Source organism: Neolamprologus brichardi, chromosome 5 (assembly GCF_056152115.1).
Source record: "Neolamprologus brichardi isolate AB-2024 chromosome 5, ASM5615211v1, whole genome shotgun sequence".
Classification (NCBI taxonomy): Eukaryota; Metazoa; Chordata; class Actinopteri; order Cichliformes; family Cichlidae; genus Neolamprologus; species Neolamprologus brichardi.
Genome location: NC_142108.1, coordinates 4,014,548 through 4,028,281, shown reverse-complemented (window position 1 = coordinate 4,028,281; position 13,734 = coordinate 4,014,548). Strand labels below are relative to the sequence as shown.

The following is a 13,734-nucleotide window of genomic DNA, read 5'->3' as shown; positions in this document are numbered from 1 at the left end:
ATCTGCAAGTAACACACACATCTCAAAATTTTGAAGGTTTTTTGCTGCTTTTTTTTTTTTGGGCAAAATGATAAATGTGGAGATCTTGATTTATTATTTTGGTGCACTCTTACATGTTTCAGATCACTGAGTAAATGAACAGATGAGAAACAAAGTCTGTTGTTTCAGTCTGGAAAGGTTTCCAAAGCCATTTTTAAGGCTTTGGAACATCAGTGAACCACAGCAAGAGCCATTATCCACAAATCGAGAAAATCTTCAACAGGATTGGCCGACCAACCAAAATTACCCCAAGAGCTCATTGATGACTCATCCAGGAGGTGTCAAGGCGAAACCACCGCTGACCCAAAAGAGCACAAAGTCTTGTCTCAGATTTGCCAAAAACATCTCGATGATCCTGAAAGGTTTTCGCAAATTACACCTGGTGTAAAACGACCACAGCGTTTCATAAAAAGAACATCATACCAAAAGTCAAATATGGTGGTGGTAGAGTCTTTGGTGCTTCAGGACCTGGAAGACTAGCTGTAATTAATGGAACCATGAATTCTGCTCTCTACCAGAGAATCAATTCATTTCCTGAAGCTCAAAAGCACTTGGGTTATTTAGCAGGACAATGACCTGAAACACACCAGCAAGTTGAATGCAAGCTGAACCTCTGAATGCCTTAAAAAAAACAACCTAAATGAAGACTTTAGAGTGGCCTAGTCAAAGTCCAGACTTAAATCTGATTGAGATCTTTTGGGATTAACTTAAACAGTCAATTTCTGCTTAAAAACCTTTCTTCAGTGGCTGAATTAAAGCAGTTTTACAAAGAAGACGGGGCCAAAACACTTATTGTGAGTCATCACAAAAGTTGCACAATCAGTTATTGGATTTAGAGGGTAATTAATTTTTCACAGAGGACCAGGTAGGTCTGGGCAGCTTTTTTCCCTTAATGAATGAAAACATCATTTAAAAACTTTTATATTTACTGTGGTTGTTTTGACTGAAATTAAAGTTTGTTTGCTGATCGGAAACATGTAAGTGTGATAAATATTCCCCCCCCCCCAAAAAAAAAAGAAAAGAAAAAAGGTATGGAAAGGGGAAACTTTTACAGCACATAACCCCAAAGGATTTATATATTTGCAAAGAATATATATCCATCTTTCTGTATGCTTAATCATGCTTGTGTCCTTTTTTCCCCTCAAACGTCTCTGAAGTTATAAAAGAGGGACTGAAACGTAGGGAGAGAAGAAAGAAAGAAAGAAAGAAAGAATTTAGAGTATTATTTGTGTAGCCACACTGTCAGATAAAAGAATTCTAGTAAAAGTCAATTTATGTTCCTACAGGAAGAATCTGTGTCCAGGTGCCCATGTGTACCTTTTGAGAGGTCAAAAAGGTAAATACATTTTCTGAAAGAGTAAAGGGTACATATTTGCACTATTTCTCTGAGATTTTATGGTGCAGTATCCAAAGACAGTCCGTGTTCTGCCAAATACAAAAAGAAATGAGGTTAAAAATAATTTTACTCTTAGGTTTTAAGGCTATACTGAATATTTAAGTCAGCTGAAAAGCATGTAATCCATTCTGACAAGTTTCATTCTGTATCCATCTTGTGTATCAGCTGCGCGGTGGTTTTTCTCCTTGTGCGCCGCATTATTCCCGCAGTCTGAAGACGTGTGTTAGAAGTGCATGAATAAATAAATATAAAAGATCTAAATTTTAAATGAAGGGGAACCCTGTACCCAATTTCTGACTTTTTTTTTTTTAAAGTTCTGGTTTTATACCGTTACATAAATTGTTACCAGAAGTTAAACATTGGTCTCCTGCAATTCTATGAAAAATAAGTATCCCAGTGCTCCAATAGTTTGTAGCAGCATGACTTTGTCAGGCTCTCACATCGTTTAGAGGAATTTTGGTCCACTCTTCTTTACAAAATCGCATCAGTTCATAGACCTTTGCAGGTATTTGTTTAAGCATAGCTCTCTGAGAGCATTTTCACACCTTTTGTTGGTCTACATTTCACACACAAAAATGCGTCATTACAAGCCACGTGAGAATGTTCAGTCAGCTTACTGGGCAGATGTGTCCTCGGCTGGAGCAACAAAAGCAATTAGGAGAACGTGGAGAATTTACATTCATTTCATGGCTAGTTGCTGACCAAGAGAGACCTCTGGACAGCTATAGTAATTCAATTTAATTCAATTTAATTTTATTTATACAGCGCTAAATCACAACAACAGTCGCCTCAAGGCACTTTATGTTGTAAGGTAGACCCTATAATAATACATACAGAGAAAAACCCAACAATCATATGACCCCCTATGAGCAAGCACTTTGGTGACAGTAGGAAGGAAAAACTCCCTTTGAACAGGAAGAAACCTCTGACAGAACCAGGCTCAGGGAGGGGTGGGGCCATCTGCCGTGACCGGTTGGCGTGAGATATAGTACATTGCCACATCCTAGCATACAAAGCCTACATGGCTATGGGAAGTTTTTTAGCTCAAACTTGCAATGCACATCTGGAAGTTGGTTCAGATCGAGGTCGGATTACACATTTACACCATAAAAAAAACACTGTGGAGTTCATTTAGAACAACGCCAAGACTTCCTCCTTCAAAGAGTCTTTGACAGGCTCATTCCAACACCTTGATTTTCTTTTTCATTCATTCTGCTGTTTGCTTCTGTCCTTGGGACCATTGCCCTGTTGCATGACCCAGTTTTAACCACACTTGTGTTGAACAGATAGTCTCACATTTGACTATATCGAGTTTATGGTCAACTCAAAGACTGTGAGATGCCTGGGTGCTGCAGCTGCAAAACAAGCCCAAATCATCACCCCTCCACCACCATCCCTGCTATGTTATCTTTAGTAACATTGGCCAAGAAAAAGAGATTTTCCCCTGGCAACGTTTCCAAACAAGCCATATGTTTTCTAATGTACTGTCATGAACTTTAACATGCTAACTGAGGCCTGTAGCTCGAAAACGCTCGATCATTTTTTCCTGTTTCTCTGAACGTTGCGTGGCCTGACTTTGTGGTGAATGAAAGCATTAGGGGTGTACTTAGTTTTTCGAATGACTTTATCTTCCAATTGTATGTGTAAATTATCTTGGTGACTGTTCGAAACAGCTGCTAATGCAGTTTTGAATAACCAGATCAAACTGTGCTGTTACATTCATGTTTGCAGCAACATTTCAACCAGGATATTTCATTTCCACCGAGGTCTTTGAGACTGTTTACTTGTGCTTTTCACATTCTGTGGCGTTTCCTCCCACCTCGACATCTCTCTGTTTTCTTCCTTCTTATTTTCTCCCCTTCCAGTCCTGCTGTGTCAGCCGTCACAAATAACTCATTTGAGGCATTAAACAATTTGCCGTTATTTATAACAACCCTGCAAGCACTTAGCCTCGCTCACTCTAACGGGCCAGGAGCACGCTGTGATCCGCCAATGCTTGATTCGTCCCTCTGAGCCACCTCTCCTCTCTCAGTTTTGATGGCTTTTGTCAGTCTCTCCCTCTCTCTCACCCCTGCTGTCTGCAGCCAGGTGATAAAAATCAGTAATCTTATTTTGAACTCCCTTTGAATTAAGCCTTTGAGACATTCGTCAGCAGTGTAAGCCAATGGGGGGATCGATAAGGGTATCTCTTGTACATCTAAGCAAGCTACAGTGAAAGGCGAGCATGGCTTTTGTGTTAGACAGGAAGGAATGAAGGTGTTACTTTATGGAGGCACATCGGTCACACTTTTAATATCACTCTTGATGTACTAAGAGACAGAAGCACTGCTTTATTTTTCTCTCTAATACACAGAAAATGTGAAGGAGCCATGTTTGTATTACAACAGCATTTTTACAGGAGGTTTCCATCTCTTCTTTCCTGTCTTCATGTATTTTAATAAATAAACGATTTAGCTTGAGGCCAAAGTAGATTTGCAAAATCAGCTGCACCTTGTGATCATATTGTTTTCTCTCCTTATTAGTCATAATTCTGTACTGGATGAAGTTCCTAACAGCAAATCCAAGCCATAGACAAAAAGGTTTGTTAAATTTCCCCTGTGAAGAAAACGCTTTGAAAAGAAATGGGCTTTTGCTCACTTGCTGATGTCGATATTACTCAGAGGGAAAGTAAATGCAGAACTGTGACAGGTTAGTTTCCCTGTTGTGTTCCCATTTGTGTTTTTGCTGGCTTACCGGTGCATTATCTCGTAGTGATTCCACCGATAAGGCAAATTCCCATCTTTCCTCTGCTTTAGCCTCTTGACGTCGCACCTGATTGTTTGTGTGCTTAGCCCCGGCGCAGGCTGGGACGGGCTGCCGCCTTTCATTTGGCGAGCGTTTTCTGAGGGTCGATGCGCGCGCAGCAGGTGAGGGATAGAGCGAAGGATGCTGACAGCGAGGGGGGGGGGGGGGGGGGCAACGATGACAATGCGGCTCCGAAAAATGTGGCGGGTGGGGGCAGCCTAGTCGGACTCTGATGGAGAGCTGGTGTAGCATGAATGGATGTTAGGCTAAATAAGTGGTGATGGTAACGTTTATAGAAAGTCTAGTTTCCCATCTTTCCCATTTGTTGCAGCAAATGTATACAGGCACATGTGGTGCAGCTGACTGAGTGCCTGCAAAGCTTGCACTCATGTACAGCATCAATATGAATTTAGTGATTTTGTGTTTACTGCATATAGAAAACACCTCGAGCAAAGAATAAAAAAAAGGTCAATTTTATTGACATATAGTGATAACACTGAGAGGAAACCAGGGGCGATGGGTTTAATCTCCAGGCCCTGAAAATCAGGCACAATTCTGTGGTGGAAATCACTCCATGGACTCAGGAACAAGTCTTTGTTTGCTCACAAGTTCTCACGTCCCTGTGTGTCAGTGGGTTTGATTGCACTGTGCAGAGACAGGCTTGTTAAGTAAACTGGTGATTCTAGATTGACTGTAGGTGCACATGAGCGTGAATCATTGTCTGTGTGTCTGTGTGTGTTAGCTCTGCAGCACACCGGTGACCTGTGCGGGGTGTACCCCACCTCTCACCCAATCTCAGCTGGAACAGGTTGTAATGCATGCAGGAGCAACATAATGTAGTCGATGTCTTTTTCCAGGTCTCTGTCATTTCAGCAACAATTCCCAACTATGTTCTCCACACATTCCAGCAGCAGGAGCTAAACTGGCATGCCTTGAGTTCAAACCTGTCACCCACTGAAAACGTTTGGAGCATTATGAAGCGATGAAGATATCCGCCGAGGCCCAAACTGTTGAGCAGAAACATTCTTATTTAGCAAGAATATGAAAACATTTCACTTTCAAAATTAAATCACTATGTCTCCTCTTTTCCCAAATGCTTACAGAGGCTGGTTGAAAGCATTTGGTGTTATAGCAGTGGGCATGTAAATGCAACATTAAAACGAAACAAAACAGGAAAAATAGTTAGACCTATCCATCCATCTTCTGTGAGTTGAGTCTTACAGGCTGGAGCCTATCCTAGCTTTAATATGACGAGAGGCAGGAAGAAGCTGGAGTACCTCGATGGAACATGCAAGCTCATACATACATCTGACACGAGCCCAGGACCTTTTTGCTGTGAGGTGACAGTGCAAACCGCTGCACCACCGTGCTGCTGTTGAAAATAACATTCCAATATAATACATGCTCATACTGCATGAATGCAACATTTTATACAAGGAAAGCCCTTTCCATTTAAGCTTTCAGAGTTTGGAAGGTAGATGATACAGTGTATGTCTGTGTTCTCAGTCATCCAGGCCATTGTAGTCTAAGGAGCTTGGAAAGAAAAGCGTCTGGACTTCTTTAAGTTGCTTGAAGACGTTCTCTCAACCGAGAAGATTCTTCAGTTCTAGGGTCAAATGGTGGAGAGATCCCTTCCCAGACGCCTTAACGCCAACACACACCCTGGGCCCTTTGACCTCAGGCAATAACATGATAGGTTGGGGCTAGGTTTCACAGCAGGTTCACCCGAAACCTTGGCTGAGGCTACGTCTACACTAATTCGGATAAATCCGTTTTCGTCTACAAATGTTCCGCATCCACACTCGTTTTCAATCATTTTCGAAAAGAAACGACTGAAAAAGCTTATGTTCTGTACAGCGAATCCCTGAAACGTAAGACGACCTACGTCATTTCTGTCTTCTGTTTATTTACTTTCCAGCTCTTTGAAATGTTGCGGCAAAATGTCGAGGAAAAGCACCGAGTTTTTTTAAACGGACTGACAATGAGATGGAGTTGTTGCTGCAAGTAACACAAGAGTACAGCGTTGCAAAAGCGAGCAAGAATAAAGACTACAATGCCATCCGCCATCTTAGTTGAATTGGTCACATGACTGCAGCATATAAGTAAAACGTCATCGTTTTCAAAAGACGTTTTTCATCCCCTTTGGAGAACATTTTCAAAAAGCTCCGTGTTCCTTGACCAAAAACGCCGTCTCAGTGTGGACAGAAGGCCAAAGCGGAGAGAAAAAGATGCATTTTCAAACAAAAACATATTAGTGTGGACATGGCCTGATTGTGACCTACACCCATTTTCATACCCTGGCTCGTGTGATTAGGTAGAGGAACAACAGGGGGTCCATGTCCTTCTTGGGGGACACTCCCATAGGGCTTAAATCTGGGACTCTCCACCATTTGACCTTAGACCTGAAGACGCTTCTCGGATGAGAGGTGAAACGTCTTCAAGCAACTTACAGAAGTCCAGACGCTTTTCTTTCCAAGCTCCTTAGACTATGATACAGTGCACAAAGGAACGTTGGAATCTGTTGAGTTAGATCAGAGCTCAGCTGTAAATCTGCCCAGTTTCTTTGAAATGTGTTAGTGGCTTCAAAATAAGAGTGAACATATAAATTCAGAAAGCAGTGGTTTTTTTGGCAATTTAATATTTGAATTGTTTTACTGCTTTACGTATAAATATAGAGTTTAAACAACAGACAGCTCAGAGTGTGTATGTTTGTGTGTTCCTTCACATAATTAGCCCTGCTGTCCAAGCTTAAATTTAAAGCAACTACACATTTTTTCTTTAAATCACTGACATTTGGCCTCACTGTTGTGATAATGTATCACAAGACGAATCAAAACGTTAGGGAATCGATATTTTGCCCCGGACCTATTTGAGAATAACGTGTCTTCTCTGTGGCAGGATAAATAACTGAAGATTCATCTTCCAGCAGCTTTTAGTTTAAAAGCAATGCATCACTTTTCCCCCCTCAGCTGCACTGACAACAACAACACTGGCTCCATACGAGTCAGATGTTAATGATCTCAACCAACCTCGCGCATGATCCACAAACACAAATCGCTCTTTCATACTGGCCGGATTTTGATGTCGTATCAGTGCAAGACTCCAGCATAGCTAAACAAAACCACACAAATACCCCCTCTGGTTGCCTCATCTACCTCTTTTTATCAGCCTTTTTTGTCTCTCTCTTTCCCAACACACACACGGGCCCACGCGCGCACACTTTGACTACGTGCTGAATGTGTAATGCACAGAGATAGTGGGATTTGCAGCCACTGAATTTCTCCGTGTTCTCCTGTGTATCACGCTTTACTTGAAGGCAAAATACTGTATAGCGAAGCCAATTAGAGCAGGATTTGTACAGTAAGTGAAAAGGTCAGTCCTTGACGGTGACATTAGGTGAGATCTGTGGAATGGAAAAGTGTGGTCAGCTATTCCTCTTGTCCTGCTACTGGCCTTGTGTGATATAGGATGATAGTGGCTGCACCTACATATCAAGAGGAACGTACAGAACATTACACACAGGGAGAGCTTTAAAGATCTAGTTTTATGTACCTCTTTTCCAGCTTAGTCATTAACCAGCCCTGAGTTACTTGCATGACACAGCAAGAATCAATTCTCCCTCCGTATAATTATACCATTATTTACCGAGGCTGTATTGAATGGAGCGTTTTTATGGTGCCGGTGCCCACTCTAATGAATATGGATCTGGTTTTCATCCTTTTTGTTCAGATATAAGAACACTTGGAAAGTAAAAGAAAGCATAAAAGGAGTTCAGTGATCTTTTTACATTTTTTTTTTTAGCTCCATTCAAAGGCAGTAGATGTGTAAGTCAAGGTTTGTTACTGCACTTCAATGAAGACAGATGTTATCATTCATTAGCTGACTTGTTGGTTAATTAATGCAGACGTGTGGAGAGAGAGTATGGACCCAAGTGCAGACACAGACGGTGAGAGACTTAAAGTGAAAGCGAGCCTTTATTACAGCGAGGCAAAGGAGAGAATGACAAAACTGGGAAAAACCTTAAAACAAATATAAGGAAATTAAAGACCGAATATGAAAACCTGAGACAAGGAACGATGAACCTGGAACATGGAGAAATGCAGCGGGTGATACACTGTTTATCCGGCGACAAGCAGAGGAAGACAAAAGCTTAAATACACAGAGGGTTAATGAGAGAATGAGACACAGGAGGAGACACACACAACTGGGAGAAATCACACGCAACGAGACCGGGAGAAGCAAAACTAGAAAAGCCTAACATAGCGCAGGAGACTGTCAAAGTAAAACAGGAGACAGTGAAAAGCACAGACATGAAACCATAACTTGACTAGATGTGACACAAGGAACAAAGAGGAAGTACAGAGACAGAGATCAAGAGACTAGAAACTAAATAACAACGAGATGAAAGACTATTTGTCAAGGAGTGCAGTGTGGCAGGCAGGAGTAGGACCCAAAAAGCAGGCGCTCAGACTCAAGGTGTTAACTCAAAGTCACAGCTTTATTGGCTGGCAGGAAAAACATAAACTAAACTAAGAAACAACAAACTAAAACTCACAGGGAGATCCACACAGCAAGAGGGACGACGGGACACTGACTCAGAGAAACACAGGGTTTAAATACACTGGGAAGTAACGAGGGGAATGAGACACAGAAGGAGAGCACAGCTGGGAGAAATCAGAACTGACGAGACAGGGAGCAAAGTAGGATACACTCACATGAGACACAGACCTTCAAAGTAAAACAGGAAGACGCAAACTAGACTAGGGGAGACAGAGACTAAGAAACACAGACAACACCAACAACAAAGAGACACAGAGGGCAGCTACTAAATACTCAGAGAACTAAACAGAATACAAGAAAACCAAACTAAGACACTAAAGAATAAGCTGAGACAACAAAGAGAACTAAGAACATAATACAAAAAACTCAGAGGCACAAGAAACTCAAAACACCGAGTCACTGACCCAGGCCCATGACAATTAATCCAGAGTCACGTCACTACACCTCAAATGTATGCACATATACAAATATATATATATATATATATATATATATATATATATATATATATATATATACACACACACACATATAATGCACATGCTCACTGGCCACTTCATTAGATACAGCTGTTCAAGTACTCATTGATGAGTCGGTCACATGGCAGCAGCTCACTGCATTATGGTATGTAGAGATGGAAGAAAGGAGATTTTTTGAGTGTACATGGTGTGCTTGTTGGTGCCAGGCAGGTTGGTCTGACTATATCTGCTGGTCTACTGGGCAGAAAGTTTTCATAAGACCCTGTGCTGTTCTGTGAAAAGCCTGATTGAAACTTTGCGGTTGGACCTTAAGAGAGCCGTGCATATGCGAATGCCCACAAACCTCGATGAGCTGAAGCAACTTTGTAAAGACGAGCCAAAAGTGCAAATATGTGAGAGACTGATAAAGTAAAGGATTACTTCATGTTAGTGCTGATAAATGTGCTTCTGCACGCTGCCGAATGACGGGGATGTTAGTTTTTCACAGGACTGCTTAGGATCGTGTGAAATTCAAAATACAAGTGTTGCTACAAGTGGGAAGAAAATGTGTAACTAGAATTGAATAAAAGCACACAACAACCACACTACTAAACCACTCCTTTTACTGGATTTAACAGCTTATTAACAACCTTTGGTTTCTGACATAAATGCACGTTCTATTTGTTTTTATAATAAATGACTGAACTGATTCATTATTCAGTTTTAAAATGATGAGCACTGTCATTCACTGCACTTAGTGATTGATGTTCTACAGTCTATTACACAGTTCCAGAATAAATAATGCAAATAACAACTGGGTTAAAGGGTCTGCAGTCTTCCTCGAAAGCTGCATTATGCCCCCAAAACCCCCAGCAGAGAGAGAGAGCAACCTTTTCTTGCCTCCATGTATTACAGTTCAATTTTCAGTCGTTAGAATATGACATGCTTCAAGCGTTTACTTCTGCACATTAGAAAGATCATTTCTCATTCGTTCTTAGCGTTTACAAATGTGTTAGAAAATTAGGGCAAATAACAAAGTGCGGCTGTCTGCACTTTGGACAAAGATTGGTCGTATGTGTCTGCGCGATCAAAACAGATAAACTTAAAGAGTTCTGCTCATTATGCTTGCATTATTTCATTGTGTAAATCACTGCACTCGTAATAGTGCTTCTAATTGTGAAAATCTCCCACGCCCTTATGTGTGGGTCATGGATATAGAAGATGCAGAGGAGAAAAGAGGATGGATGGTATGATGGTTGTCTACTGTAGTTCTTCCCCTGTTGCATTGGAAGAAGGGTGTGTCATGTGAGGCTGATGAGTGTATTTGACTAAATGTCAGACTAATCAGAAGGTTGGTGGTTCAATCCCTGTCTTCTCGAGTCTGTATGCCAAAACATCCTTGGACAAGATACTGAACGCTGAGTTGCCCCTGATTCTTTGGAGCATGAATGTGTGTGAATGTTAGGTGCAATAGCCTGCACTTAGATGCAGAAAAATAGGTGCTTGTGTGAGTGAGACATGTTGTGTACAGTGCTTTGAGTACTTGAGTAGGAAAGTCCTATAGAAGACCAGTCCAGTGAAAGTGTAGTACTACACACGCATGTTTATTTCAGGTACTGTGTAAATTTCCTCATCAGCAGGCATTCACTGTCAATGACAAGGAAATGACAAGATAAGTGTAACACTTCAGGAATCCACAAAACATCCAAACACGTTAATGGCTTTGGATCACGCCATCTGAAAGAAACGTTTTATTTCAGTAGCACCAACTTAAGCACTGATATGACATCTTTTGTGCATGGTACTTTTGTGGGTTGACCATAGTGTTTTGCTGCATGTATGAGGTGTTTTGAGAACAGTGTTCACTCTAATTGCCTCGTATTTCCGCTCTTTCCAGCTCCTCCTCATCTCATCGAGACGCCCGAAGATGTCCAGAAGCTCATCGACGACTCGCTGGCGTGGGAGTGCAAAGCCACCGGGAAGCCCAAGCCTTCATACAGGTGGATGAAGAACGGGGAAAACCTGGAGTCTACCGAGGTGAGAGCTCCCGGGGACCCGCGTGTTTTTAGAACTGAAGAAAAGGGCTAGACCTTCTTCGGCAGCTTCGCGACAGATGTTGCTCACACACTCCGTGCTGCCGAATGAAGGATTGGAGCAGCCATGTACTGTACTTCCAGAGCTTTATTGCGCTGCTTGTTCAAGCTTTACTGACTAATTAACTTGCATTATATTCTTCTTCATTACAACACAGTGCCTCCTGTTCAGTTTATGTTACTCACTTCTGCAAAACAGCATTTATTTCAAAGGAATTAAACTGTGTCTGCTGTGCTGAGAGACGAAACTGTAAGCAGGCCAAGTACAGTGATGTAAGAGCCACCCTAATCTTCTGCTAAATCTCTCCACGCCGAGCGCGGTTATTAATCCTGTGCCACCAAAGAAGAAAAATACAAGATTCTCTATACAAACATTGTATATCCTACTTTCATTTTAGCTCGCCGCCCCCCTCCGAGTCCCCATTATGAGTCCGGCGATGAGAGATGAGTCTATTAGGACCAGCCTACTTCCACACCTAACTTTAACTGAACTTTGCTGTTGGCATTTGCAAAAATATGATCCCCTGTATTTATTATGATATCAGATCTTTTAGTCAGGTTGTTTGGAAAATAACGATTGGACATTCAGGCACAGCGTGCACCTGATAAATAAACAGGCATTATGTTAATTTGCTTCATTATGCAAGAAAGGCGACAAACACACCGGAGGATATCGATCAGTACTTGAATGTTATACATGTGGTTGAAATGAACTCTGTGTGTTGTTATTACCGGAGGCAGTACTCCACACAGCACAGGCTTTTTCATATAAAAAAAACTGATTTGGCTTGCCATCAGGGGAGAGTAATCAACAACCTGTTTAGCCAATGGCAAACGCTTTTATCAGCACCTCTTATGAGGTAAGGCTCTTGTGTTTTCGGTGTGTGAGAGTAATCATGTTATTGTTTTTCTTATTTGGCAGTTTCTTAAAAATAGTAAACAACAAAGCATTTGATTGATCCCGTTTGACTCCCGGTGACCTTACTGCTTCTTTCTCTGTTTACTGGAGGTGCAATGACAATTCCAACAAATGTAAATAAACCCATATTTTGTTCACAATGAGCAACTAAGGGTTGATAATATTATTGGGCACAGACAGAGTGTTTTGCTCAAGTAAAGATGAGCAGAGGTTCAGCAATCTGCAAAATTGTAAAACTGTTTGAATATCTTATTATTTACAGTACATAATATCATCAAACAATTGTGAGAGTCTGGAGAACAAGGTACAAAGCAGAAACTCTATATTCAAGGCCCATAATCTTCTCCTGTGGCGTTGCATCAAAAACATGCACGATCCTGGCATGGAGATCACCGCACAGACTCCGAAACACTTCCAGTTTACAGTGCCGTCCTCGAATGCAGGTTAATCTGCTCTATCAAGCAAAAAAGACGCTACAAAATCAAGAATGTTGCAGTCTTCTCTTTCTCTAAACTTACTGAATCCAGGAATGAAGCTAGGAAACACGGTTTGAACACAAGAAAAGTGGAAAAACTGTTCCGTGGTCAGACAAATCAAAGAGAACATTTCTGGAAATGTGGACGCCACATCCTCTGGACTAAAGAAGAGTTCAAAAGCATCTCTGATGGTATGGGTGCATCTGTGTTTTTGGAATTGGCAACTTGCACAACTGAAAAGGCAACATATGCTCAAATCCACATGATGTGTTTTTCAGCAGAGGCCTTGCATATTTTGGCAAGACGATGCTAAACTACATACTGCATCTATTCAGAAAGCAAAGTAGAAGAGTCTGTGTGCTGAAGTGGCCTGCCGTCCAGACCTTTCACTAACTGAAAACATGAAAAAACTAAAGAAACAACTCCTATAAAAGACAAGTGCAGGAAAACATTTCTGCGTCAAAAGTCCAGCAACTGGTCTCCTCTGTTGTTAGATGTGTGCGAACTGTTGCTACAGGAAGAAGGGAAGCTACACAGTGATAAACACAATCCTGTCTAATATGACCCTTTTCTTTTATTAAAATGCTAAACATTTGGTTTATATTTTATATTCTACTGTCAATAAAACAGATTTGTGAGATTTGCACATTTTACACAGTGTGCTTACTTTTTTAAGAATTTAGATTATAGATTAAATTTCAAAAGATCGCTTCAAAAACAGAGAAAAACTACACGCACAGTTCATCACCCTCTGGATACGGGGCAGTAAGTGCATGATTAAAGGTTAGAGTGATGGCACTGATGTTTGTGCTGCACAATTCTTCTTAACATACACATAATTAATGGATACATTCCAAACGCATGGGCGAATGGATTAATCAGCAAAGGTGTTACATTGTTTGAAATGCCACCATTAACCGCAGTGGCTTAATGAGTGGAAGAGGGAAAGGTCAGTGGGGTGGGGAGAGGAGCCGCCGTTTGTTGTTATTTATTAACGATGAATCAATTA

The 13,734-nt window shown here is 41.3% G+C and overlaps 1 protein-coding gene across 2 annotated transcripts in view; it reads left to right on the top strand.

The window, feature by feature from the left end:
• Window positions 1-13,734, top strand: part of cntn4 (contactin 4) — a 191,719-nt gene that overhangs the window by 115,496 nt on the left and 62,489 nt on the right. For both annotated transcript variants that reach the window (XM_087840514.1, XM_087840512.1), the window contains exon 9: window positions 11,135-11,274. In XM_087840514.1, the coding sequence (XP_087696640.1) occupies window positions 11,135-11,274 (140 nt within the window). The remainder of the gene's footprint in view (window positions 1-11,134; window positions 11,275-13,734) is intronic.